This window comes from Uranotaenia lowii, chromosome 2 (genome assembly GCF_029784155.1).
Source record: "Uranotaenia lowii strain MFRU-FL chromosome 2, ASM2978415v1, whole genome shotgun sequence".
Classification (NCBI taxonomy): Eukaryota; Metazoa; Arthropoda; class Insecta; order Diptera; family Culicidae; genus Uranotaenia; species Uranotaenia lowii.
Window position 1 is genome coordinate 266,837,461 of NC_073692.1, and position 25,955 is coordinate 266,863,415.

The window sequence follows — 25,955 nt, forward strand, 5'->3', positions numbered from 1 at the left end:
AAATCTTCAAGCCATGTACGAGGAATACAACGACATTCACAATTCCATTATTGAAGCCGTACCCGAAGATGCCGAAGCACAGGAGGAGAAATTTATTGAGTTTGAAGAAGCCTACAACGAGGCCTCAATAAAGATAGAGATCCTGATGGATGTGCTGAAGAGGGACAATCAGCGAGCCCCAGTCCCAGTGCCAGGTCAAGTGGTAGTTAACACACTATCTTACCGTGTGCCGTTACCAACATTTGATGGTCGTTATGAAGCATGGCCACGCTTCAAGGCCATGTTTCAGGACCTTATAGAGCGAACTAACGATTCAGATGCTGTTAAGTTATACCATCTGGAAAATTCGCTCAAGGGAGAAGCTGCAGGGGTTATAGACATTGAGACGCTACAAAACAACCACTACGAGCGAGCGTGGGAAATATTGGAGCAACGTTTTGGAAACAAGCGCCTCATATTAGAAAGTCACATTCTGGGCCTCCTGAACATGACGAAGGTTCAAAGGAAAAGTTCCAAAGAACTGCGGAATCTGGTGGACGAGTGTACTCGACATATCGACAACCTAATCAAGCTAGACCAACCTCTGACTGGTATGTCGCAAATGTTCGTGGTGACATTGCTGACACGTGCACTGGATGATCAAACCCGCGAGTTGTGGGAAGCCTCATTTGATCAAACGGAGTTACCACAATATGAAGACATGATAGAGTTCTTGAGACAGCGAGTTGTGATATTGGAGCGCTGCGAGACCGCCACAACAGCTGGAACGTCCAAGACTTCAAAGTTTGCACCGTTCAAAGGAGGAGCCTCGAAATCATCGCATGCAGCAATAGCAACATCGGAAAATGCATGCGACTTCTGTAACGGCCGGCATAGAAACGACAAATGCCCAATATTCGTAGGAATGAATGTTCAGAAGCGGCGAAGAAAGCTCAGAGAGATGAAGCTGTGCTACAACTGTCTTCAGAATGGGCATCAAATAACTACTTGTCCCAGCAAAGGTGTTTGTGGAAAGTGTTTCAGAAGACATCACACTCTTATTCATTTTGTTCGAGATAAAACTCCAGCGAAGAAGAACGAACCATCAAAGTCAGTCGAGAAGCGACAGGGGTCTGACGTAACAGAGCGACAGGGGTCTGACGTAACAGAACGACCTGTCAACGCGTCGTGTTCCAGCGTTAATCGTCAGCCTAGCAAGCAGATCTTCCTGATGACTGCATTGGTTAATCTTCAATCGAAAGGAGGTCAATTTTATAAGGTGCGAGCGTTATTGGACTCTGGCTCGCAGATCAATCTGCTGACGGAATCCTTGGTGCGGAAGCTGAACCTACCCAAGTACCCGACGAATATTCCTGTGGTCGGCGTAGGAGGAGTTCGATCCCAGATACGTCATCGAGTTGCAGTCCGAATGTCTTCGAACTACAACGATTTTAACGCCATTGTGGACTGTCTTGTCACACCACGAGTGACGGGAACTATACCCTCCACCAAGGTCAATGTGGATGCTTGGCATTTACCAGCCGGTATGGTGCTGGCTGACCCGAGATTCAACGAGCCCAACGATGTTGAGATGTTGATTGGAGCTGAACACTTCCATGCCATTATGTTGCGAAGAAAGATGCAACTCGCCGAAAAACTGCCAATCTTACTAGAGACTCAGCTTGGATGGGTTGTTACTGGTTCTTACGAAGAGGACGACGGAGGTGGTGCACTATGCGCTAACTTTGCTGTGGCTGACAGCTTGGAGGTCTGCCTCAAGCGCTTTTTCCACCAGGAGGAGTTAGCTGAACCAGAGACGGTTACAACTGAGAAGGAAAGCTTCGAAGAACACTTCAAACGAACCTATCGTCGCAACGAAGATGGACGATTTGTGGTTCAACTGCTATTTCGTGGATCAGTGAGCCATTTAGAAAGCTCCAGATCTCTACCACCGAAACGATACTTCATGCTGGAGAAAAAACTTTTACGAAATCCCGAGCTGAGGGCTCAATACACGGCATTCCCAGAGGAATATCAAGCACTGGGTCACTGCCGTGAAGTGAAAAAGGATGACGATTCCCCTGGTCTCCAAGCATATATCTTACCGCATCACTGTATCTTGGAGCCATCCAGCAGCAGTACGAAGTTCCGTGTTGGAGCAATTCCAGACGCCGATCGAGAGACTTTGGTGCCAATTCAAGACTTCAGTGCCAATGAAGTTATGAAAGCCTTAGGACTCCTGTGGGACCCGAAAAGAGACTTGTTTCTGTTCCACAAATCCCCTGAACAAACGAAGGATGATTCCCAGCCAACAAAACGAAAGGTGCTATCCCAAATAGCGAAGTTGTTCGACCCATTGGGCCTTGTGTCACCGGTGATCGTAGAAGCGAAGATGATTATGCAGTCGCTGTGGGCCGCCAACATCGGTTGGGATGATCCGGTGAACGGTGACTTGCTGCATCGATGGGAGGAGTTTCAAACGTGGTTAACTCAGCTTGGCAAGTTTGATATTCCAAGATGTGTCGTAGTTTCCGAGACCAAAAGAATGGAGATACATGGGTTCGTGGATGTCTCGAAACATGTGTATGGTGCTTGTGTTTATCTCCGCAGCATTGGAAGGGAGGGATCAATAGCACATCTCCTATGTAGTAAATCGAAAGTAGCACTGTTCGAAGAAAGCACTGTTCCAAAAATAGAACTGTGTGCTGCTGAACTGTTGGTTGAATTGGTGAAAAAGGTCATACCAACGCTGAAGCTGAACATTGAGATTGTCAAGCAATGGTCCGATAGCCAAATTGTGTTGGTTTGGTTGAAGAAACCCATGGAACGTCTACCAGTGTATGATCGAAATCGAGTGGCTGAAATCGTTCGGCTTACCGAAGATTACCAATGGGGATACATTAACACAGCGCACAATCCGGCGGATATCATGTCCCGAGGCGATTCGTCCTTCCAAGACGGCAAGAGCTCAACGTCCACCTGCAGCCTCAGCAGTGATTCTTCGCCGCAGCGTGGAGAACATCAAATGAGTTGGAAAGGAATTCCAACGGGGGGAGTATGTTCGCTACGAAAGTTGCCAGCAGCAGCGAGCGATTCCCAACACGCGACGCCGATGTCCAGCAACGACGCCCGGAGCACTCACGAGAGAAGAAGAGTGCCACACAGACGCGAGAGTACCGTGCCAAGAGAGCGAGAAGGCAGCTCTCGCTGAAAGATTATGCGCGACGCGCCTAGCAGATTCTAGGCGTTTCCATCTGGCGCAAGCACGTGGTTCTGTGCTTGCGTGACTGCCTATTTAAGGGCGCATTCTCAATGCGCCTTGAGTTAGTTCCGTTTAGCAAGCAGTGTAATTAAGTTGTGAATAGTAGTGAAGAGAAAATAAACGTGACAAGAGACAAAGCTGGATATTTTTATTGGTGTTCCTGCCTTTCTCGTCTTGGAGTTTTATTCTCTGCCCTGTTCCACTGCTTGGATCTCTGGTAGTGATTGGTGACGCAAACCCGGTTCTTGTCAGAACCAAACCAAGAGTTTAGTCTTACCGCGTCCAGACCAATACTACCGATCCAGTCTGCCGTGTCTAGTGAAGAAAAGGCTCTCTTCAGACACGTGCATCTCGGTGCGCTGTTCGCACATCGCTTGCCAGCCCGGAAACTATCAGTCCACTAGCAGATCCACCCCGTGTGAGTCACACGTTAAAAAACAAGAGCAAAGTCTCAATTTAGTTTTGAAGGAATGATCCAATTACAAATTACATTAAACTATTAAATATCATTTGTTGGTTAAATTAAAAGAACAATAAAGATTTCTTCGGAATGAGCATTAGAATTTGGAACATGATTTTAAAATTAGAACTCAAACTTGAAATCAGTTTAAGAATAAAAAATAAACAAAAATAATACTAAATTCAATAACAAAAAGTTTCAAATTGAAATCCACTTCCAGAACTTCCAGGAAAAGGTTAAATAGTATAATAAATAAAGAGCATTTTTCGTCGATTTATTATAAGAAACGGCTCATACTTTAGTAAAAAATAATGAGCATTGTAATTTTCAATCAAATCATTCATTCATCTCTAAGAAAAAAAAAGCAAAACAATACTTCAAACGTCGGTTATCGAATGTTGGCAGATAGTACTGAATTTTCAAGTGGAAAAATTAAAAAAATTTATTCGTTGTTTGTTATTAGATTTTTAAACTCTCTGGATAAAGCCCCGCACTTGAACTTGAAACACGTTCAATAATATAGAACTTTTGAAAATTGGTGTATGCTTATTTTGCAAGTTATGAAGGCATCCGACAATTTTTTTTATTCAAAATATGTATTTGTTATACCAACGGGCCGTGGAAAAAAATCAAAATAATGTGTTTTACATACGCTGAATTACAAATCCCAAATAAGTTAATTATTCGGACCCGTCCTAGTTTAAAAATTGATAAATTTTGATCTTTTAATAATATTTTTCTAGTTTTGATAAAGGTTTAGAGCAAAACTTTTATTTTTTTTCACCTCAGGGGCCCTCTTTATTCAGGGGGGGGGGGGGCACAATTTTCATTACCCCCCCCCCCCCCCCACCCTCTTAATACGGCCTTAACATGATAATAAATCATTAATAACAAAAACACTTTCATCGGGAAACAAATACACTGTTTAACGATATAAGTTTCGAAAACACACTATGGAACCCACTAGCTAGGGTACTACCGTTGCATGGTGTTGCAAATTTGCAACAGTTATTGAAAACTCATTATATCAGAGAAAAAACAACAAAAATTTCTCAAATTTTGTTTATTATGTAAATTACTTTAGTGGGAATACGACAATATTTTTTTTGAGTCGAAAAAAAAATTCTCAATATGAATTACACTAGGCCAAAAATTTAAAAAATACGGCTTTTTCCACATTCCATATTTTTCAGCTTCAAGTTGGTTTTTTTGGTACCTTTGAACACTGAAAGTATTTTTTTTAATTGAACGTGATCTTGAAGTTAGAAATATTATTCCCATCGAAATAAAAATTTACTGTTTAGCTAAATGTGAAGTTTAGAACAGTTTTAATTAATTATTGCAAATTTGTAACTTTATGAAACGAAAGGTTAACTTAAAAAATATCACAATTTTTTTCGTTCTAGCTTTTGGAGAATACAAACTTGAAATTACAAGCTGTCAGAAAATGCATAAGACGGCGAGTTGTAAAAATTTTCCACGAAGATAAGATGAAAATAATAAAAGGGGAGATATCCCCATTCACCCCTACATGATGCCGTGAATGAATAGTAATTATTCTGGTGGGCCTTAAAAAATAGTAAAGGGAGACTTGATTCTTTATTGAAAGGGACTTTATCTTTTATTCAGGAAGCCCACAAAAAAAAATCGGAACAATCAAAATCAGGAAATAATCAAACAAAATTGAAAGATGAAATGGCCATTGACTGCTTTGGGCCTTATAAGTTCTCATTTTACGATTTACAAGTGTCAGAAAAAAAATGTAACATAATCTATTTTATTAGTCCTTTGTACGAAGCTATTAACTCGGTATCGATTTTCGACTGTTTAATAAGGTTTTTGGGGCTTAATTATTCGGCTATCAGTCTCCATCAGTCTAGTCTAGGCTGGTGCCGAAAAATGTACCCCCCAAAGAAGCTATTATCGAAAAAATATTGATTTTAGAATAAAAATTAGTAATATCGTACTTATTATTGCTTGCGCGATGTATTCAGAAGAAAAATGTACCTTTTTGAACTGAACCCGTTATATACATTGAAAATTTTTTTTTTTTTAAGTAGAGAATTAACCATTGCTTCGAAAATATGGCACTATAAAGTTCAAACTTTAGGGGAGAATGGGGATACTTGATCTCCTTTTCTTATTTTCATCATATCTTTAAAAAAAAAAATTGCAACTCACCGACTTTTGGATTTTCTGACAGCAAGGAATTTCAAGTTTATATTTTCCAAAAAAAGAACGATAGATGAACTCGTAGATAAACTAGAAGCATTTTCGTGAGACTAAAATGTGATCATTTTCAAGTTACAGGAGACTTGATCCTTAACTAAAGGAGACTTGATCCTTAATGCAAGGTGCCCTGACCCTAGGCAAAACTGTAGCAAAATCCGAAGATAAAAGGTTCGTCAATTATTTTTGCCATATTAGTCCTCATTTCACTGTTTATAAGTATCAAAGAGAATTTCAAAAGTTTGTCTACAACCTAATCGTTATTGCATACCTAAAGGCGCAATTTTGTGGTTTTAAGATAAATACAGTATTTTTAGTCCTTTTTAAAAGATAATTTCAGGATAAACATGAGTTATTGGACAAATATTAGTATTTCCATGTAACCAATGATCAAACCAATGGAACAAAACAGCAATGGTTGAAGCTCAAAAAAATTTAACAAAATTAGTTTATGGGTTATTGAACTTTGTTTGAAAAATTTCACAAAAAGTGACTTGAAGATCTTTTTTCATCATTTTAAAATGTTCCTAACATGGAAATATTATAACAACAATTTTTATTCCAATACATCAATCTTTCGAGTGTAAAATGAACTTCAAAATACAATATTTTCAAAGCGATGGAAAACTTCCAACTTTTTTCAGAAAAAGTTTTCTAAAATGTTGATTTTGGGTACAATTGATCCCTAATATATGGGTACAAATGATTGCTGATTACGAGATTCCTAATATTTATCCAATAGATAATATTCATCCATCAATTTTCTGAAGAAAAGTGCTAAAATAATTGATTTTCTCTTGTTTATAAAAAATTGCGCCCGTAGGTATGCAATGTCATAATGGTTGAGAATAAGCTATAGAATTTTTTTTCTGACAATAATAGATTGTGAAATGAGAACAAACATGACCAAACCAGTCAATTAACATTCTATCTTGGGGTTTTGTTTGATTTTTTCCATGGATTAGGGCTTCGTGAATAAAGGATCAAGTCTCCCCTAACTTCAAAAATATCGCAATTTTTTTACTCCCACGAAAATGCTTCTAGTTCATCTACGGGTTCAAGTATCGTTCTAATTTTTGGAGCATAGAAACTTGAAGTTACACGCTGTCAGAAAATGTAAAAGAGTGCGAGTTGCTAATTTTTTCCAAAAAGATATGGTGAACATAAGAAAAGGGGATCAAGTATCCCCACTCTCCCCTACCCATAACATACATTTTGGAAAACTTCTTCTTTATTAAATTGAGGGTTTCCTATTTCTTTGAAAATATTGCAGAAGAAAATTTCATATTATACTCTAACGACTGACATTTTGGAATAAATATTTTGAGTGTTTTTATTCCATTTGAAAAACATTTTAAAGTGATAAAAAAAGATCTTCAAATCCCATTTTGATAAATTTTTCAAACAAAGCTCAATAACTCGAAAAATAAAACTTTTGAAAATTGTTGAAATAACAGCATTCTTGTTTTGTTCAGTTTGGCACATTTTTCTAGAACATTTGATATTTGTAAGACATTCCTGATTCGAGTTATAGCGAAGGAATCAAATATCCTCACACTCACCTACTAATATGATTGACATATTAATATAAGTATTTTTGTTATAATATTTTCATTTGCGAAACTTGTGCAAAATTTTTCCAACAAAGTGCAATACCTCAAGAAATAAATTTGTGAAAAACTTTTAGCTTAAACATAGTTGTTTTGTTCGATTTGGTATATTTGGCGATTTGGGAATCAAGTATCCCTAGGGATCAAGTGACTAACTTCTCCCGTAGACATGTTAAAGAGTTCTTTTCCAAGCGCTTAAAAGCATTTAATAAGCAAAAGGTTTGCCACACTTTTAATACAAGGATAGCAATTGGCATCTCGATTGCTACTTGCTATCTTTCTTAGTGATCTTTATTCATTATCGATGATTGACAACGAATTGCAAAAATTGAGGATTTTAGCAATTTGCTATCAAGTTAAAGTACTTGAAAGTTTCAGAAATACGAAAACGTTGAAAAAATTGATAACTTTAACCAAGAGTATGAAACTAAGTTTGAGAAAAAATCCAATCTAATTTTTTAGATTTCGATGATTTTTTTGTATATATTGATAAAAAAATTGCATAGTTTCAACTAAATAATACTACACCGGATTGAGAAAATCTGAAGATAAAATTGAAAAAAAAACGTTATTAAGTCGAAACATCAACACGGAGATATTGTTTAAATTGAAAATGAAAAATATCTCGGGTTATTATATAAAATATGACTATTTTCTAGCCGGTATTCGAAGCTCAAACGATACCTCCAGTTGATGTTTCGGCTTTCCGAAGTTTGACTTAGGTATTTTGTATTGGATGACGCTGGGCGACGATCATGATAATAGCAAGTTTAGAGAAATTGTGAAGCTAATACATCGGTATAAGATAATAAGTACAACCGGCACCATGAAAAATATTGATAAAAATGAATTATTGTCTAATCCACACTAGACTATTTTGAAAGCTGCAGCTGCAATATTTTGCATTCCGATTGAGCATTTTTACCGCAGACCTGCTGCTCTTTATTATGAAACACCAAGCGTCCGCTTGATTTTTCCTGGCTGAAAGGCGAAAAGCTTACAACTATTCAGTATTTCTAGATGTATTCTAATATAGGTAAGTAACAAAATGTAGGTAACGCATCTCTCTAAAGCACTGGAAAGCTTAAAACATGCCACGCCGGAAAGCTCTCAACATACCTGCTTGAACTGGCGCATGCCACCATTGATCCGGAGCGAATCGGCCGCAATGTCCGCGATGCCGTCGCCAGGTTCGCGTAATTGCCGCAAGGAGGAGCTCGGGTTGGCACAGACATGCGCACAGGCACTCCCACAGCAGATATGCGAACTGGCCTCGGGCTGAGAGCTCTGGCGGATGATTCGCCCTCCGGATCCGGACGTCGGCGAGGAGGTGATGAGCACCGGTGGAATAGTCGAGTGTTGAACCTGAAGGCGACTGTGCAGGGCGGCGCTGCGGACACTCTCTTTGGAGACGGAGCGGGTCAGCTGCAGCGAAGACACGGGCGTAGTCGAGGCACGTCGATCACAGTTACGACAGGCGCGACATCTATTGTACGGGACGAGCTGATATCCGGCACCGAGCGATGTTCCTCCACCTGCGATGTGGATTCCATGAATGGAAAAGCGAGAAAAAACAAAAGCGGGAAGTGAATAATGATTTAATAATGATTGAAGGTCTACAATGGGAGGCTTTGATGTTCATATCGTTTGCATATTGTGGAAATTAATCATTACCTAGAAATCGATGCACATGAATGAAATCGTAGATTACCATTTTTATTTCACCGATAACAAATGAATTGTACTCAATTGGTTATTATTCTTTTAGCGTGGTTTTGTTGAATTTTTTGCAATCTTGCAATCGTTATTTGAGAAACTTGCTAAGCTTTACTCTCTTAAACATATTTTTGCCGAAAAGTTTACAGAAGTTGAGTACATATTATGATTACAAACAACTTTTGCTCCATGATTTTTCATTTTTAACCATTGAGGAAGAAAATTTCAATTTTTTGTAATGAATTGCATATCTACAGGGGCGAAATAATTTATTTTCTGTACTTTTTCGGTTGTAATTTTCACACTTCAATCATTAGCTCCTAATTTTCGAAATTCATAAAGACTGACTAATAGATAGCTTTATTCTAATATTGTTAATACTGTTCCACTTATAAATGAGTTAGTTCAACTTATTTGAAAAGTAAATGTTACACTATTCATCGATTCGTTGTCGTTTTTTCCCAGTCTCGCCTTTAGACGGGGTTTGTATTTCATCTCTTTTGAATAATTTAAGAGGTTCTTTTTTTCTCAAAAAACCAATTCAGAATGGTTGGAGCTCCCGGAAATAACTATCAATAATTTTTATAGATCGAAAAACACATAGGCCAGGGATTTCTGGGGCCAAAAAGAATATTTTTGAAATATAGATCAATTTCTAGTACCGTAATCAGGGGTAGGATTGATCACTTTTTTTCAATATTTTTCGATTATTTTTTCTGTTAAGGAGAATGTGGCATGTTTTTTAAACCAGTATTGGACTCCTAGGAACTTAAAACATGGTTGCATAAATTTATTAGACTACGTTAAATTTGATTTAAAAATCGATTTCGACTCTGTTCAGAATTTGTTGCTTTGAGGTAACATTGATCAATCTCATTTTTGAGAGGTTTCAACGAGTTTTCTCGATCATTTAGGATACAAAACACCATCAAAATATTAACAAATGCTAGTTTATCAATTTTACTTTGCTTTTTAACCTTTTAAAAACAATTAAAATCGAAAAAAGAACAATGATGCTGCATACATTTAGGGGCAAAAATTATAGCAATTACTAAATAGTTTTAGCTTAAAAATACAAATGAAATTTTACCTTCACACATTCCCCCAGGCTCTCCCATTATTCCCATTTTGTTTTTTCTTTAAAGTTAATCATTTGATAGGGTTCCTTCCCATTTGTCCAAAACGGCCTTACTCTTGGGCTACAAAGAAAAAAAAGTAGTTCTTTCACATTCAACAAACCGTTTGCTTCTAAACGCTTGTTTGGTATCATCAGGAGAACTGTTTGTTTTCAAACCTTGGAAATACAGATATTTTTAGATTTTGACATTACATTTTTACTCACAGAAAAAAAATTTCTAACTACAGTCCCCCCACAATCATGGGTCACACACAATAATTAGTCACCGATCATTTGAACTGCTGATATCTACTGAACTGAAAGAAATTATTTCATACTATCAATTTCACTTAATCTCTAACATCATCAAAATGCATAAAAAACATTATGTGTGCGCTTGAAAACAGTAAAATTGCCGTTTGAATAGTTTTTATCATACCGCAACTATTATCTGTTCAACTATCACATTAAATTTCAATTTTATAAGGTTGACATCTTAAACCGTTAAGCCCCTTATGCGGATATTTCAAAGGTTCAAACGAAATAAGTTGGCCTCATATAAGCACAAAGGACGAGTTTATATTTCCCAAATGAAACTGAACGAATAAAACACAAAAATTCAATACTATTTGGCAAAATAAAAATGACCAATAATTGTTACAGAATCCACCAAATTCCACACAATCATGGGTCACTTTTTTGCAAGCAAAGCAAAACATTTCTTGGTTGCTATAGCTCAACCCAATTGCCCCTTGAATGTATACTAGCAAAGAATGCCCCCGAATGTTTGTTGGAAACTTGTTGATTTCTATGTTGATATTCGGGTGTTGACATGGGCTTCTACGTGACTAATAATTGTGGGCATTTTGACTTATAATAATAATTGGGGCTACAATTTTGACCCATAATTGTGGTTTTGAAAAACGTTGATTGTTTCGGTAAATTATGTTATTTCTGAACAAAATCGAAAATAAAAACATATTTGAATTCAAAGAGGAAGTATTAAATGACTGAAATTCATGCAAAGCTTGATATTTGGTCAACTAACATCCGAATAAACTACCATTTTGTGGTGAAAGGATACCTTAAGTGACTAATGATTGTGGGGGAACTGTAATTCTAATTCTAAAAATTCTAACTAAATTTTGTCTGTTCGATACTCAATTAATAGGCTTCCAAACGTAGAAAACAGTTTTCAAAAATTCAAACTATAGACGGAGTGAAAAATTGGTCAAAGTTACCCCGGTGATCAAAGTTACCACGTTTTACGGTATTTCATATTATTATACTTCTCTTAGCTATAGCTTTTGACAACAGCTAGTCAAACATTTGTCGTGAGTTTGAATTGTTAGATTAACATTCTTTGCAGATCAAATTTTCCAGAAAAATATACCAAATGGAGCAATGTCACCAGGTAAAATGAAATTTATGTTCTGATTTTCAATGAATCTGAAAAGTTTATTTAATGGATCTTTAATTTTATGATTATTGATTGGTGGAGGTGGAATATAAATTGATATTAGTAGGTAATATTGGTCCTGTGGTTTGAATAAGTTTGAATAACCATTGGTTCTGGTTACTCTGGGGAATTTATATCCTGGTAAGCTGTAAATTTCCTGATTTTTTAATTAAACTTCGGATAGAAAGGCTACACAGCAAAAAAAAATTAACGTAGGCCGATGTAATTTCAGTTGATGTAAGCCAAACAAAGTATTTTTAATGTTTTTGGATGTAATAATACACATCTTTCGGCTTCAATGCATTAACATTAAAAACTTAAAATATTCCATATGTTGGATTAATTTTATTGCATCCAAACGATGTGAGAAATCTGAACACCTCGTAAAGTGTTAGAGCATCTGTATTTGTGGTCTGTTCTTGGGTCTAATTTAAACAAGAATTGAACCAAATAAATAAGGTTCGATCCAATGAAAAAACTGCACAGAAAAGAATATGGACTATTACGTGTCATTGAAAATGGTTACCTTTTAAATAGTTCAACCTGTAATTCAGCAATCACGTAATTTTCAATTGATTGGTTGAAAATTAAATGTTAAATCATTTGATATTACAGCAAATGTCCTGTAACAAAAAGGAGCAGGACATGTACTGTAGTTTTACAGGTCGAAGCATTATTTTTAAGTGAGAGCATTATAGAGCATTATTCACAGCAGGCGCTTCCGTTTGTCATCGAGTCCAGTCCTTTAAAGTTTGGGATGAAGAATTTGTGCTTCTTTGTGTCGAATATATGTACCTTTTTCAGGCACCTTTGTTGAGAGTGAATGAAAATCTTGTGAATTGTGTGAATTGATTACCTGAAATCTTGCCACAAATTAGCCGTAGCGAAAATATATCGAAAAAGCTATAGGAAATCCAGCATCAGGTAACTTTGTATCATTAAATTAGAAAATTCGAAAATTGTGACTGTAATCAATTTTGTATATTGAAACAGTTATAGTAGGGTAAGAACACTATATATTGAACACCATCTTTGGGATTCAACACATTTGTGGCCAATAAATAATAACGAAAGGTTTTTCTGATAAAATTTTGATAGCGTAGCTTAAGCTTATTTCTCTGCTTCGAATCGATATATTTTTTTCGTGGAAATTTGTTTTGAAATTATTATTTAAGCCTTTTTATTCAAAATTACTTTTGTCCCAATGATTAAACACAATGATTCAAATATTGAACAGGCAATGTTCTAATTATTGAACACGTGAACATTGAATATCATTGCATATATTCAGGGGTATTTCGCTTGATAGTATGCCTTGCAGGGGCGATTTTGGTTGAGCTAGCAACCAAGAAACAGTTTGTTTACATTTCCAAACACCAACCGATGTTTGTTCAATAACTGGTACATGCATTTCTTTACGAAACGAGTACTGCAAGATTGAACGTTCAATAATTGAAACATTGGCGTTTTCTGTGATCCAATGGTTGAACACTTTAATTTGTTAAATTTTAAGAAAATAAGGATAATAAAGGCTGCCACTCTTCCAGAAATCATTCAAAAAGACTTAGTTTAAAACACTCATATCATTATCTTAGACGTTTATTTGTCTTTTATCCAATTTTTCCCCCAATTAAAAAAAGGCTGTTTTCTTCATCCAGTCGAAAAACCAAGCTAAAATTTGAACACATATTCTAGTTTCGGGGATTGTGGCTTTAAGAGTCCGAGATTCTTGATAAAAATTTGAACAGAGGTAGAAAATGCTTCAACAGTGGCACAACGAATTTTGATTCATTTTTCTACTGTATATTATTGTTTTAATTGGTAAATGTTTTACTAGTGTTCAATATCTGGTACCTGTTCAATAACTAGTGCTTCTACCCTATGTGTCATAATTTTAATGTTAAAATCTCATTGTTTCTAGGGACAGTTTTGGAAACACAATACCTCAAGTCAACGAGGATGAAGGAAAGAGGTTCATAGGTGGCATAACCCACAAGGCAAGCACAAGGAACATTTCAAGAATAAAATAAATTTTTCACGCTTTTCTTCAAACACGTTCCTATCACAATTTTAAACAGAAAACCCCTTCAACTCAGTGATGCAGTTCTGCATCAGCTTTAGCAATTACTATTTCGAAGTTTCATTTTATTTTCCATTTTCTCGAGGTGAAATCCTACTTACAGAATTCCTAAGTCCGATAAAACCTCCTCTGTCGATTAACAAGCCGATGTACTTTGAGCAACAGACGATTTCCAAGCAGGGAAGTCCAGGTTGGGACTGCATGTAAGGTGCATAATCTCTGGAAATTATGTGAACTTTTGAAATTATTCTCAATATTTCCGATATTCACCTAAAATACTCTACCCACTCGACAATTTCCTTAAAGAACATAAACAATAAGCCATTTCAAAAGGGCGATTCGTAAAGATAAAAAAAAAATAGGAGGTTCCATGGATGCATGATATATATTTGCACTTTGATGAAATCAATTTTTATCCGATTAATCCAAACTTAATTTCACAAGTCCAAATTAAAATCTATGAATTTTGGATGTGACTCAAAGATTTATTTGTTTGCAGACAACGTGTAGAAAAAGTTCCCTTCAAAATCTATTTGTAGACGAGTCGAATGCCGTCCCATTCAAAATTCAGTGATGATCAAGGTGTATACATATACCTAGTTTTCCTATATTCAAGTACCTTGGTTTGGTGTCGGCAATATCTCTCCCATTAAATGTACGGGTCTTGAATGCAATCATTTGAGTATCATGCACTTTCAAATTGTCGTGTTCTCAATTTCCGAATAAATTGTGAGAATTTAAATTACAATCACAGTGGTATATATTTTTTTTATTAGTTACTTATTGTAGTTGATTTTAAAATTTATATAATTGAATTTTAATGGAATTAAAATCGATATATTTCTATATTTATCAATACATAACTGCCAATCGCCCTTTTAATAAATTTCAATGTTTACTTTTTGTCGTGTTAAAATTTGTTTTTATTTGTGTGTGGTTGACGAATTCTGATCAAAATTGGATGAGACTGCTGCAAGAAAACAAAATTACTAGAAGATCCAGAGTTCCAGCAATTATGTGCTCATGGTGCAGTTTCGTGAATGTTGGGAAAAGAAACCTGGATAACAGAGATGATAATACTCTGGCTGGAAACTGCATGTTGCCAACCGCTGAGCGAGTTTTCGATAACGGAATCCTATGCTATATTCGTTTTCATCCTGATGGTGCACCAAGTGCTGTCAAAGCGTTTTTTTTTATATGAAGATGACAGCAGTTGGTGCACAACCATCTTTCCACCAGATGAAAACGAATATGGCATTAGTTCGCCTTCGAACCAGAATTCTGTCAGTTGTATTGGGTAATGTGTCCAGCCGAATATAAGAACTGTCTGAAAACAAAAAGCTAACTGTTCTGGGTCATGTATATAGATATTGGATTGCAAAAGTAGAACTGCTAAAAGCTGATAGAAATGTTGAAAAATTGAGAATTTGATTTATATTAAACTGACGTTATTTGTAAAAAAAAGTTGAGCATATATTCCGTTTTTTAATTGAAATCCTCTACAGATGCAACCAAATGTGGACGCTTTGTGACAATCAAATTAACCACCGAAAAACAACACATTAGTAATGGCACAGAAACCCAGGTAACAGAAATATTTTGTGATTAAGAAGCTTATGTTTAAAAATCTTGTTTTTCCCACTTGTAGACTGCCTTCGGAATCGAACGTACTCATAAGTATGAGCACATCACATCAGTTTAACCCCAGCTTCAGACTATTATTATTAACAGTTCCGCCTGTAACACGACCAACAAAAATGAAGAAGGAGAAGGTGCGACTTTGAAGATCTGGGAATTCAGTAAATCGTTGAGGTACCATTGAATAAGGTTTTTTGTAGCAGGAAAAAAATGTGTGATCAGGAAAAGACGAAAATGATTAGGACGATGAATGTTATTTTCATCAATGCAGTGCTCCGATTGCTGCTGGCTGCGTAGGGTGACAAGCAATCGATTCCGGTCGGGAGTTTGCTTGCGTTTTTTTTTCGGTATTCAAGGCAATTGCAAAACCTGGATTTAGGCCAAAGTCGTTGTTATATTGTGTTTGTGTTGAATCTTTTGAGTGTTTAAACTGTTTTGCTTTCGTGAGTAATTAATAAAGTTTTTTTTTTAAATAAATATCAGTGTTTTTCAATTGAATCTAATGCCCACAAACATTCATGAACAGCGATGGAAAAAAATCGCTTCTAGCGATAATTGAATACATACAAACCTCGCCTACGATGCATTGACCAGATCCCTGCAACGTTACACGATTTGTCTATGAATCATGTGACCAACATCTTTTAAATATGTGCGAAATGATCAGATTCTAACTAGCGACACATCAATAGAAAGCTCTTGCCCTGTACATGATGGGAATTTATGGGAAAAGTGGTTTGGAGCCATCTCGTCCTGGCCACGGCCAATCTGGCCAGTTCCGGAATCCAGAAAACCTCAATGATCAGATTTTAACTTGCGACACATGAATAGAAAGCTCTTGAGTTTTGCATGGTTAATATATACATGGTAATATATGGTAAACCTGCCTGCGAAGTCTGATGAAATTACAGCTTAGCGTTTTTACACTCGTATGCACTTTCGGAAGACTATAAATGTTTCAATGTATTTTATTAACTTCCCACAAATTTTAACTAAAATCAATCAAAATTGAGGCAGAATGCCTGCCAGACCACGTGTTTTTCGCTCAAATTTAAAATGCTGTTACCCTTTGATAAAAGTTTCTGGTTCCCAAATTACAATAAGAATGCATAATTATATTGAATTTCGTCCTTTTCCAAGTTTAAAAGGTGCACCAATAGTTGATTCGAAAAATTCAAGAAATTGAATTTCATTGCCTACATGAAGGCGTTTTACCTAAAAGGATACAAAAAAGTGTATTTTGAAAAGCTAAATTTTCGATATTTAGTTTATTAAAACACAATGAACATGTAATAAAACATTTGATGTTTCAATTTTAACTTTCCATATAATCATTGTTCCATTTCTATTCATGTGCCGCAAGTGAAAATCTGATCATTTTGATTTTCCGATTCCGGAACTGGCCAGGACCAGATGGCCCCTAACCACTTTCGCTATCAATTCCCATCATGTACAGGTTAAGAGCTTTCTATTGATGTGCCGCAAGTTAAAATCTGATCATTTTGATTTTTCGGATTCCGGAACCGGCCAGATTGGCCGTGGCCAGGACCAGATGGCCCAAACCACTTTTCCTATCAATTCCCATCATGTACAGAACAAGAGCTTTCCATTCATGTGTCGCAAGTTAAAATCTGATCATTTTGATTCTTCGGATTCCGGAACTGGCCAGATTGGCCATGGCCAGGACCAGATGGTCCCGAACCACTTTTTCTATCAATTCCCATCATGTACAGGTCAAGAGCTTTCTATTCATATGTCGAATCATGACATTTTTTAAATTTTTCCATGACATTCACGGAACAAAGAATTCAAAAATGTCATCCCGACAGTCAGAGGACCAACAGAATCTTCGACTGTTACAAGTCAAAAATGTTATCGACACTCATTCTCCGTGCAGTATTTCAGCTAGGGATCATTCAAATATTACGTAACGCTTTTAGGGGTGGGAGGGGGTATAGCAGTTTGTTACGCTATGTGGATTTTGCTTAGAAATTTTGAGACGAATGTGTTACGTAGGGGGGAGGGGGGGTTAAAAATGCTCGAAAATCGCGTTACGTAATATTTGAACGGCCCCCTAGCGATTTGAGTACACATCGAGCAAAGAAAGTTACTCACTTATCAGAGCTATATGTTGTCTAACAATGTATTCGTTATCTCCGAGTGACAACCGTACTAACATTTTGTTATGGATTGAGAGGAACCAAGTTTGTTCGCTACTTGTACAGATCGCGAAGTTTACAGTTCAGGATAAAACCTTTATCGCATCATATTCATTTCATTTCCATCGCTGCTCGGAACCATATTATGAGCTTGTTTAGGGTTTGAAATTGTAGGTAAGATGGAGAAATCTGTTTGTAAATCTATTCGGAGTCAAAGATGTTACCAAGGATGCCAATGTGCCTGATTTTTCAAGCATTGCCCGATTTTTTTAGGCTCTGCCTGACAACCTGAAAAGCCATTGATTTTCCCTGATTTTTGAAAATATGCCTGATTTTTTTCGAATGTCATAAAAATGGGTAGTAAGGAACTGGAGTTGGCACCAAAGCTGAAGTGGAAAATGAAAATGTGGCTGAATCAAAGCAATCGAAAGATTACCGTTAATTGTTTTTTTTTTTTTTTTTTTTGAAAAAAGGGAATTAACCTTCCCGCGCCGTTCGGGTCAATATGACCCGAAGCGTACATTCAATTCATCATAACTCGTGACAAAAAAATCGGAAAAATCTGAAATTTGGAACAATTATGCAGAGCCGCAGAAGACACAATCTGTAGTGCCAGATAACTTCCGGTGACCACCGGAAATGGCCCCATGAAAAAAACCGATAATATGCCGTTCGGGTCATATTGACCCGAGCTCTTGCGCTCGTTCCCCTGGCCATAAATAATAACCGATTTTGATGATATTATATTCGTTGTTTAGGAAATTTAATCTAGTTTCTCAATATTATGAAATAAAGTCAATATGTTCTAGGAAATTACCGGTAATCGATTCCGAATGAAAAAAGTCCAAAAAAAGAGCTCTTTTTGAAATGCTTATAACTTTTGAATGATCTATTGTTTTGATCTAACTTAACGATTCGAAATTGTTAAGAATTTACCTTTCTATAGATGTACAAATATGTAGGGGTCCAGTGGAAGGTTTGGCCGCTATTCCGGAACTTCCGGTAGAAAAAATTCTTACTTCAAAAAAGTCACCCAATTTTGGCTTTGCATTGCTGTATCTCGCTTACCAATGGACCGATTCTCTAAATTCAAATTTTAGTTTTTTTTCGATAAATTTATTATTATTTTCGTACAACATAGTTGGTTCCTCAAAAATCTCAGTTGTTCAGTATATGGTAATGAAACTCACATCTTTTTTGTCATTTTTTCAAATTCCCCTCGTGTCGGTGGGTTTACGGGATTTTGTTAGCGTGATTTCTCTAAAATTTGAACTCAAAGTGGTCACTTTTTATATATCTAGAGATTCATTAGAATCTCCTCTTACGATTGACATACATTTTGTGTGGTGTTTTGAAAATTTGTAGCAACGTTTTCGAATTTACTGGAAGCTGCCAGATTTCAATCAGTTTTGCCCACGTTTTCAGCAGGTTGGTGTACAAATCTCGCACCCCTCACGTAGCCGCGGGAGAAACAAATCCTTTAGCTCTCTTTTTATCGCTCACCAAATCTGCCACCCAACCCAGCAGCAGGAGGAACTGCCGTCTCGCCGCGTGGTTTATTGATTGATTGTGCTGATGCTGATAACGAAATGAATGTTATATTATTGTAGGTATCTTTTGAATCTTTTTTGATATTTTATATTATATATATATGTACCTATATGTTTATGGATGGTATTATACATTATTCCATTATATTCAAGCACAATTTTATTTTATTATAGTCGTTTTAACATCTTTATGTGATTCGCGACTTATATAAACGATGAAGTTTGTAGACAGTCATGGAAAAACTTATCAGGTAAAACTGTGGTCGATGTTTACTCTTGGCCTCAAACTCACGGATTTCAGATTTCAGATTCAGATTTCAGATTTCAGATTCAGATTTCAGATTCAGATTCCAGATTCAGATTTCAGATTCAAATTTAAGATTTCAGATTCCAGATTCAAATTTCAGATTCAGATTTCAGATTGAGATTTCAGATTCAGATTTCAGATTTCAGATTCATATTTCAGATTCTTTGATAGAAGTTAACCACCGTTAATTAATTTTGTAAATGTATTTTTCGGCATATCGGTGAAAAGAAGTTCTGAAATTGATAAATATGGATAGAGAAGTGAGAAGAAAATTTACAGATGTTGAAAAGAGCGAAAGAGCATTTTTGCGAGGAAACTTATTAACGTACACCATACTTTACCCTGCAACATTTCATTATTTAGGAGAAGTAGTACCGGGATGGAGGTGGCACTACCTTAACCTATAGGGGAGAATGAGGATACTTGATCCCTGGGGATACTTGATTCCTTAGCTATATCTCGAAACTGGAATGTCTTACAAAGATCAAACGTTCTAGAAAAATGTGCCAAAATGAGCAAAATAACATTTCTTGTAGTTTTAAAAATTTTAACAAAATAATTGTTTGAGTAATTGAACTTTGTTTGAAAAATTTCACAAAATGTAACTTGAAGATCTTTTTTCATCACTTTAAAATGTTCCTTACATGGGAGAATTATGAAAAAAATATTTGTTCCAATATATCAATCGTTCGAGCGTAAAATGAACTTCATAATGCCATATTTTCAAAGCAATGGAAAACTCTCAACTTTTTTCAGAAAAAGTTTTCTAAAATGTTGATTATGGGTACAATTGATCCCCTAGAGTTGGGTACAATTGATCCCCCCTTCCAAACGGCGTATTCTTCTTCTGAATTGATCGATATGATTGCTGATTACGAAATTAATAATATTTATCCAAAAACTAATATTTATCAAACAATTGTCTGAAGAAAAGAGCATAAATAGATAATTTTCTCTTAATTATAAAAAATAGCGCCTTTAAGTATGCAATGTTATTAGCGTTGAGACAAAGTTATAGAATTTTCTTCTCATGTCTGCTATAAATTGTGAAATGAGAACAAACATGACCAAAATAGTCAATTAACATTCTATCTTGGGGTTTTGTTTGATTTTTATACAAGGATTAGGGCTTCCTGAATAAAAGATCAAGTACGTATGTATGAATCCACCTTGGGTTTGCGGCAGCGCCGCGGTTATGGCCAAAAAAATAACCCACGCGTCCATCTTGCTTACCACACAATACAGCTATAGCCGCCCAATGAGACTTTCAAAGGAATAGAATCGTAAGCAGAGGCACTTACGGTATCCAGGGTTATAAGAGGGAGAAGTCTCGAGAAGCCATAACCATAATGCTGACTAACCAAGATAGCATGCAAGCTATAATCCCGCCCCCAAGGCTTCCGAAAAAAGAGTGCGTCCTTATTTTACAAAAAGTAATCAAATACTATGTTTTCCTCAACCATGCCAAATTCCCTTGACATCAATTGAGGAATGTCCGGTATTCGAAACGGGTAACAAGCACATACAGCTACCCGCTCCTTTTGCAAAACGAGGATACCCTGATGCCCCAACCCTAGTTGTTTGAATATTTTTTATAATACAATGTAAAATACTATAATAAAATATAATATAAAACAATGTAATAAATTGCAATATAATATGTATAATATAATATAATAAAACAAGATTATTTAGTAAACTATAACACAAAGTAATATTTTTTAATGTTATGAAATAAAATTTACAAAGAATCGATAAAAACATATAAAATATGTCATCCACCGCCTCTGAAAAAATAAATAAGTCACAGGTTAATTTATAGTTTTCATTGTATGTGTTACCATTTCTGAAAGGAAAAGATTATTTTTCGACTTTACAACCTATAAAACTAAATAAATTAATGACATAATATCAAGAATAAAAAGCTCTAACCTTAAGTATAATCCTGATTAATACTAACAGTACCGAAAAACAATGTTACTAAAACTTACAAAATACAGAAAAGGTTTTTTTTATGACGAATGACTCAATATTCGAGTGAATAAAACTTTGAACAAACGCTTTTAATATGATAAAATATTTTAATCATTTGGAATAATATTATCTTAGTTATTCCGAATTATGATGATTAAAATTTTCTAATGAATCAAACAACAACGAAACTGTGATTCTGTGAAGTGTATGTTCTCTCATGGTTTGTATATATCAACCCTTTATTTCATTCGATTTTTCCGTTTTAAATGAATTAAACTTTTTCAATTCATTTACCATACTTTTTTGCCATGCCAGAACGCATACATATGACTAAATTTTTTTTTTATCATTTAAAAAAAACCTCATAATTATTCAAAAACATTGATTGTTCTTTTAAATCGATGTTTGATTTCATTTCATGCTGCGAGTGCGAGGATTCGAGTCGAGTCATTCTCGCGTGACTTGAGTTACTTCCAGAGGATATCGAAGCTTTCGAATGATCTATGAAATAAAGCGTTGATGCACAAAATTTGAAAGATAAAATTAAATATTTAAAGCATTCAATAAAATCAAACAATACGAAATGAAATGTATAACAAAAAAAAAGGAAAATTCATAATCAATATACATTTATCGGTTCAAAAAACTCAGGTTTCATGCTGTGGGAATGAAGTCTATTGTTAATACACAATTATATATTCATTTTTAACATATTCAGATCAGCATCTAAACATTTATGCTACATAATTTAATTTTTTGTTACTATCCAATAAAAATTAGAGATGATTTTGAGCTATCTGAAAATGACAAAAATTTATCAATTTTGAAATAAAATTAAAAAGAAACCCGCACAACGATTACAAAGCCTAATAATTACAAAAGTTATTAAGAAATTACTTCAAAACTGTCATGTTGTTAAAATGTACTAGAGTTCATTTTTCTGCCTAACTTCAATCAGAAAAATTACAATCAGTCGGTATTATTGCGAGACATCTGAAATAAAAGAGTATAACAAGCTAATAGACACGTTTATGGTTTACATCGACGATGATTGATGGTTTTACATTAGAAGAGAAAAAAAATCCATATCATGTGCTATGCAAAAAAATTTACGAACGCCCTGTTAATATTTGTAATCAGAACTTCTGCTACTTGCCGCCAACGCGTCTTAGCAGCATCGGCAGTGAAACGAAACCGCACAGCTGAAAATGTGTATGTAGAATAAAATGAAAAAAGTTACAAAAGAAGGAAGAAGAAGTAGTAAAAGATGGAACGCGCTCACCGATGTTTCCTATCTCGTGTGTGACCGACGTTCTCCGCTTGCTGCGATCCAAACGAACATGTACCGACATGTTCCGGCGTCATCTTTCAAATTTGCCACAACTTAGATTTTCGCACCAACCTCACTTAAAAGGACACAAATTTTCTCAATTGTTCCGTTCCGCGTAAATTTATCAATTAATGTACATCATGGAAATATTTGAACTACTGTTCACAATTTTTAGACACATTAAAACCTGTAAACCCAGCATTAGCAGACAATTGAAACAAATTCACTGCATTTTTGCATTTTTCTTCATTTGATAATCGTTCTGAACGTTTGAGGGAACTTTTTCTTTATGCTAACAAACACTCTCGCGCTCTCTTCATATATTTTCACGCTCTCCATCCAGCAGAACCTAACTTACGCACGCACACACCCACACGCATTCATTTGATTGAAAAGCACACCACATTCGTTCTTAAAAAGATTAAACAAAATATTAAAAACGCCTGCTACTTAGCTGAACTGATGATCCATCCTGTTTTTCCTGTTAAACATGCACTAGCTTACACAAATTTTCCAGATAGCTTCATCCCTCTCTCCCTCGTTGATCCGAGGTCAGACCCCTCCACTGATCAACCGGCTTCCTGAATAAAAGATCAAGTCTCCTTAAAAAGGGATCAAGTCTCCCCTAACTTCAGAAAAATCGCATTTTTTTTACTCCCACGAAAATGCTTCTAGTTCATCAACGGGTTCAAGTATCGATCTAATTTTTGGAGCATAGAAACTTGAAGTTACAAGCTGTCAGAAAATGTCAAAGACGGCGAGTTGCTAAATTTTTCCAAAAAGATATGGTGGAAATAAGAAAAGGGGATCAAGTATCCCCACTCTCCCCTACAATGAAATCTGGTTGGTACTCCGTCCGGAGTATACGTGTTCACCACATGTAGACTTCGGACCAACCAGATTTCATTGTATAGGTTAAGGTAGTGCCACCTCTATCCCGGTACTACTTCTCCTAAATAATGAAATGTTGCAGGGTAAAGTATGGTGTACGTTAATAAGTTTCCTCGCAAAAATGCTCTTTCGCTCTTTTAAACATCTGTAAATTTTCTTCTCACTTCTCCATCCATCTTTATCAATTTCAGAACTACTTTTCACCGATATGCCGAAAAATAAATTTACAATATTTCAGATTCAGATTCCAGATTCAGGTTTCAGATTCAGACTTCCTATTCAGAATTCAGATTCAGATTTCAGTTTAAAATTTCAGATTCAGATTTTTGATTAGGGTTTCTGATTAAGGTTTAATTTAGAATTTAGAATTCGTATTTAGAACTTTGAGTTAAAAATTATGAATACAGAAATGAGATTTTGAAATGTAAAATTAAGAATTTAAAATTTTTGAATGAAAATACAGAACTTTTACAAAAATTGTCAAAAATCGTAGAAATTTCATTTTTTTTCCTCATAATGTTTTGTCCTAAACGCTTAATTCCTCAATTAAATTCTTTATTATGAACTAAAAATTTTCAATTAATTATTCCACATTTTAAATTTTAAAATTTGAGTTCTTAATTCTAAATTCAAGATTGAATTATTAATCTCAATTCATTTCGATTGAGGTTTCAGATTCTGAATTTTGGAATTCGGAATGCTTAATTCTGCATTTTGATTTCTGATACAGAATTCAGAAACATATGAATGTATAATATAATACGAAATTTTCAGTTCTGAATACTGTCTTGTGAACCAAGGATTATGTATTCTGGACTTTTAATTATGAGTTCAGAGTTCTAAATTCTAAAAAAAAATATAATATAAGATATGTATGATCTTCCCCAATTTTCAAGTTTCACTTGTATTTTAGATTTTTAGAGGAATTGAGTTAAATAAATAAAACTTTTCAAAAATATTCGAATAAGACAAGTAGATGATACAACTGAAAGAAAGATTAAAGCACTACATTAGTTATGATAAATATTTATAAGCAATTCATTGACCTTCCAACAATAAAACATTTATTACGTAAGTATCGGCATGAGCAAAATCAAACAAAATTCAATCTACAAACCACGCGGCACGGCGATTCCTCCTGTTTGCTGCTGGGAGGTAGGTTTGGTGAGCGACAGGAGAGCTAAAGGATTTCGTTTCTCTTGAGACTACACGGAGGGGTGCTTATTTAGTACGCCAACCGTCTGAAAATGTGTGCTGGACTGGTTGAAATCTGACAGCTTTTAGTATATTGGAAAAACTTTGTTACAAATTTTTGAAAAACTTCACAAAAAGTATACCATTCGAAAGGGCAGATTTCAATGAATCTCTGGGTATATAAAAAGTGGACAGTTTTAGTGAAAATATCCGAGAAATCACGATGACAAAACCCCGAGAACCCATCAACCCAAGGGAGAGTACAAAAATTTCAAAAAAGTTTTTAAGTTTCATTCAGAGATACTGAAAAACTAAATTGTTTTAGAAACAAAATTTGTTCTATGAATATAATAAAAAAAATATCGAAAAAAAACTAAAATTTGAATTTAGAAAATCGGTCCATTGGTAAGCGAGATACAGCAATGCAAAGCCAAAATTGGGTGACTTTTTTGAAGTAAGAATTTTTTCTACCGGAAGTTCCGGAATAGCGGCCAAACCTTCCACTGGACCCCTACATATTTGTACATCTATAGAAAGGTAAATTCTTAACAATTTCGAAAATCGTTAAGTTAGATCAAAACAATAGATCATTCAAAAGTTATAAGCATTTCAAAAAGAGCTCTTTTTTTGGACTTTTTTCATTCGGAATCGATTACCGGTAATTTCCTAGAACATATTGACTTTATTTCATAATATTGAGAAACTCGATTAAATTTCCTAAACAACGAATATAATATCATCAAAATCGGTTATTATTTATGGCCAGGGGAACGATAACAAACTGCAGGTTGAATAGACCCGAAAAAATTTTAACAGATATTTTGCGAACAGCATGGGAAGGTTAAAGGAAATCTTTCGATTGCTTTGATGCAGTAGAATAATTCAACCAAGTAGGCTCATAACACATATAATAGTGAAAATGTGGAGCGATGACCAAAAAAAAAGGTCATCACTTTGAGCGAAATTTCCGTTACCTAAACGTAGCCTGATTTTTATTTCA

The 25,955-nt window shown here is 35.3% G+C and overlaps 1 protein-coding gene across 1 annotated transcript in view; it reads right to left on the reverse strand.

The window, feature by feature from the left end:
- The window catches only part of LOC129742615 (small conductance calcium-activated potassium channel protein-like), a 466,288-nt gene that overhangs the window by 34,005 nt on the left and 406,328 nt on the right, over positions 1-25,955 (reverse strand). The window contains exon 3 of the mRNA XM_055734542.1: positions 8,660-9,075. Coding sequence (XP_055590517.1) covers positions 8,660-9,075 — 416 coding nt within the window. The remainder of the gene's footprint in view (positions 1-8,659; positions 9,076-25,955) is intronic.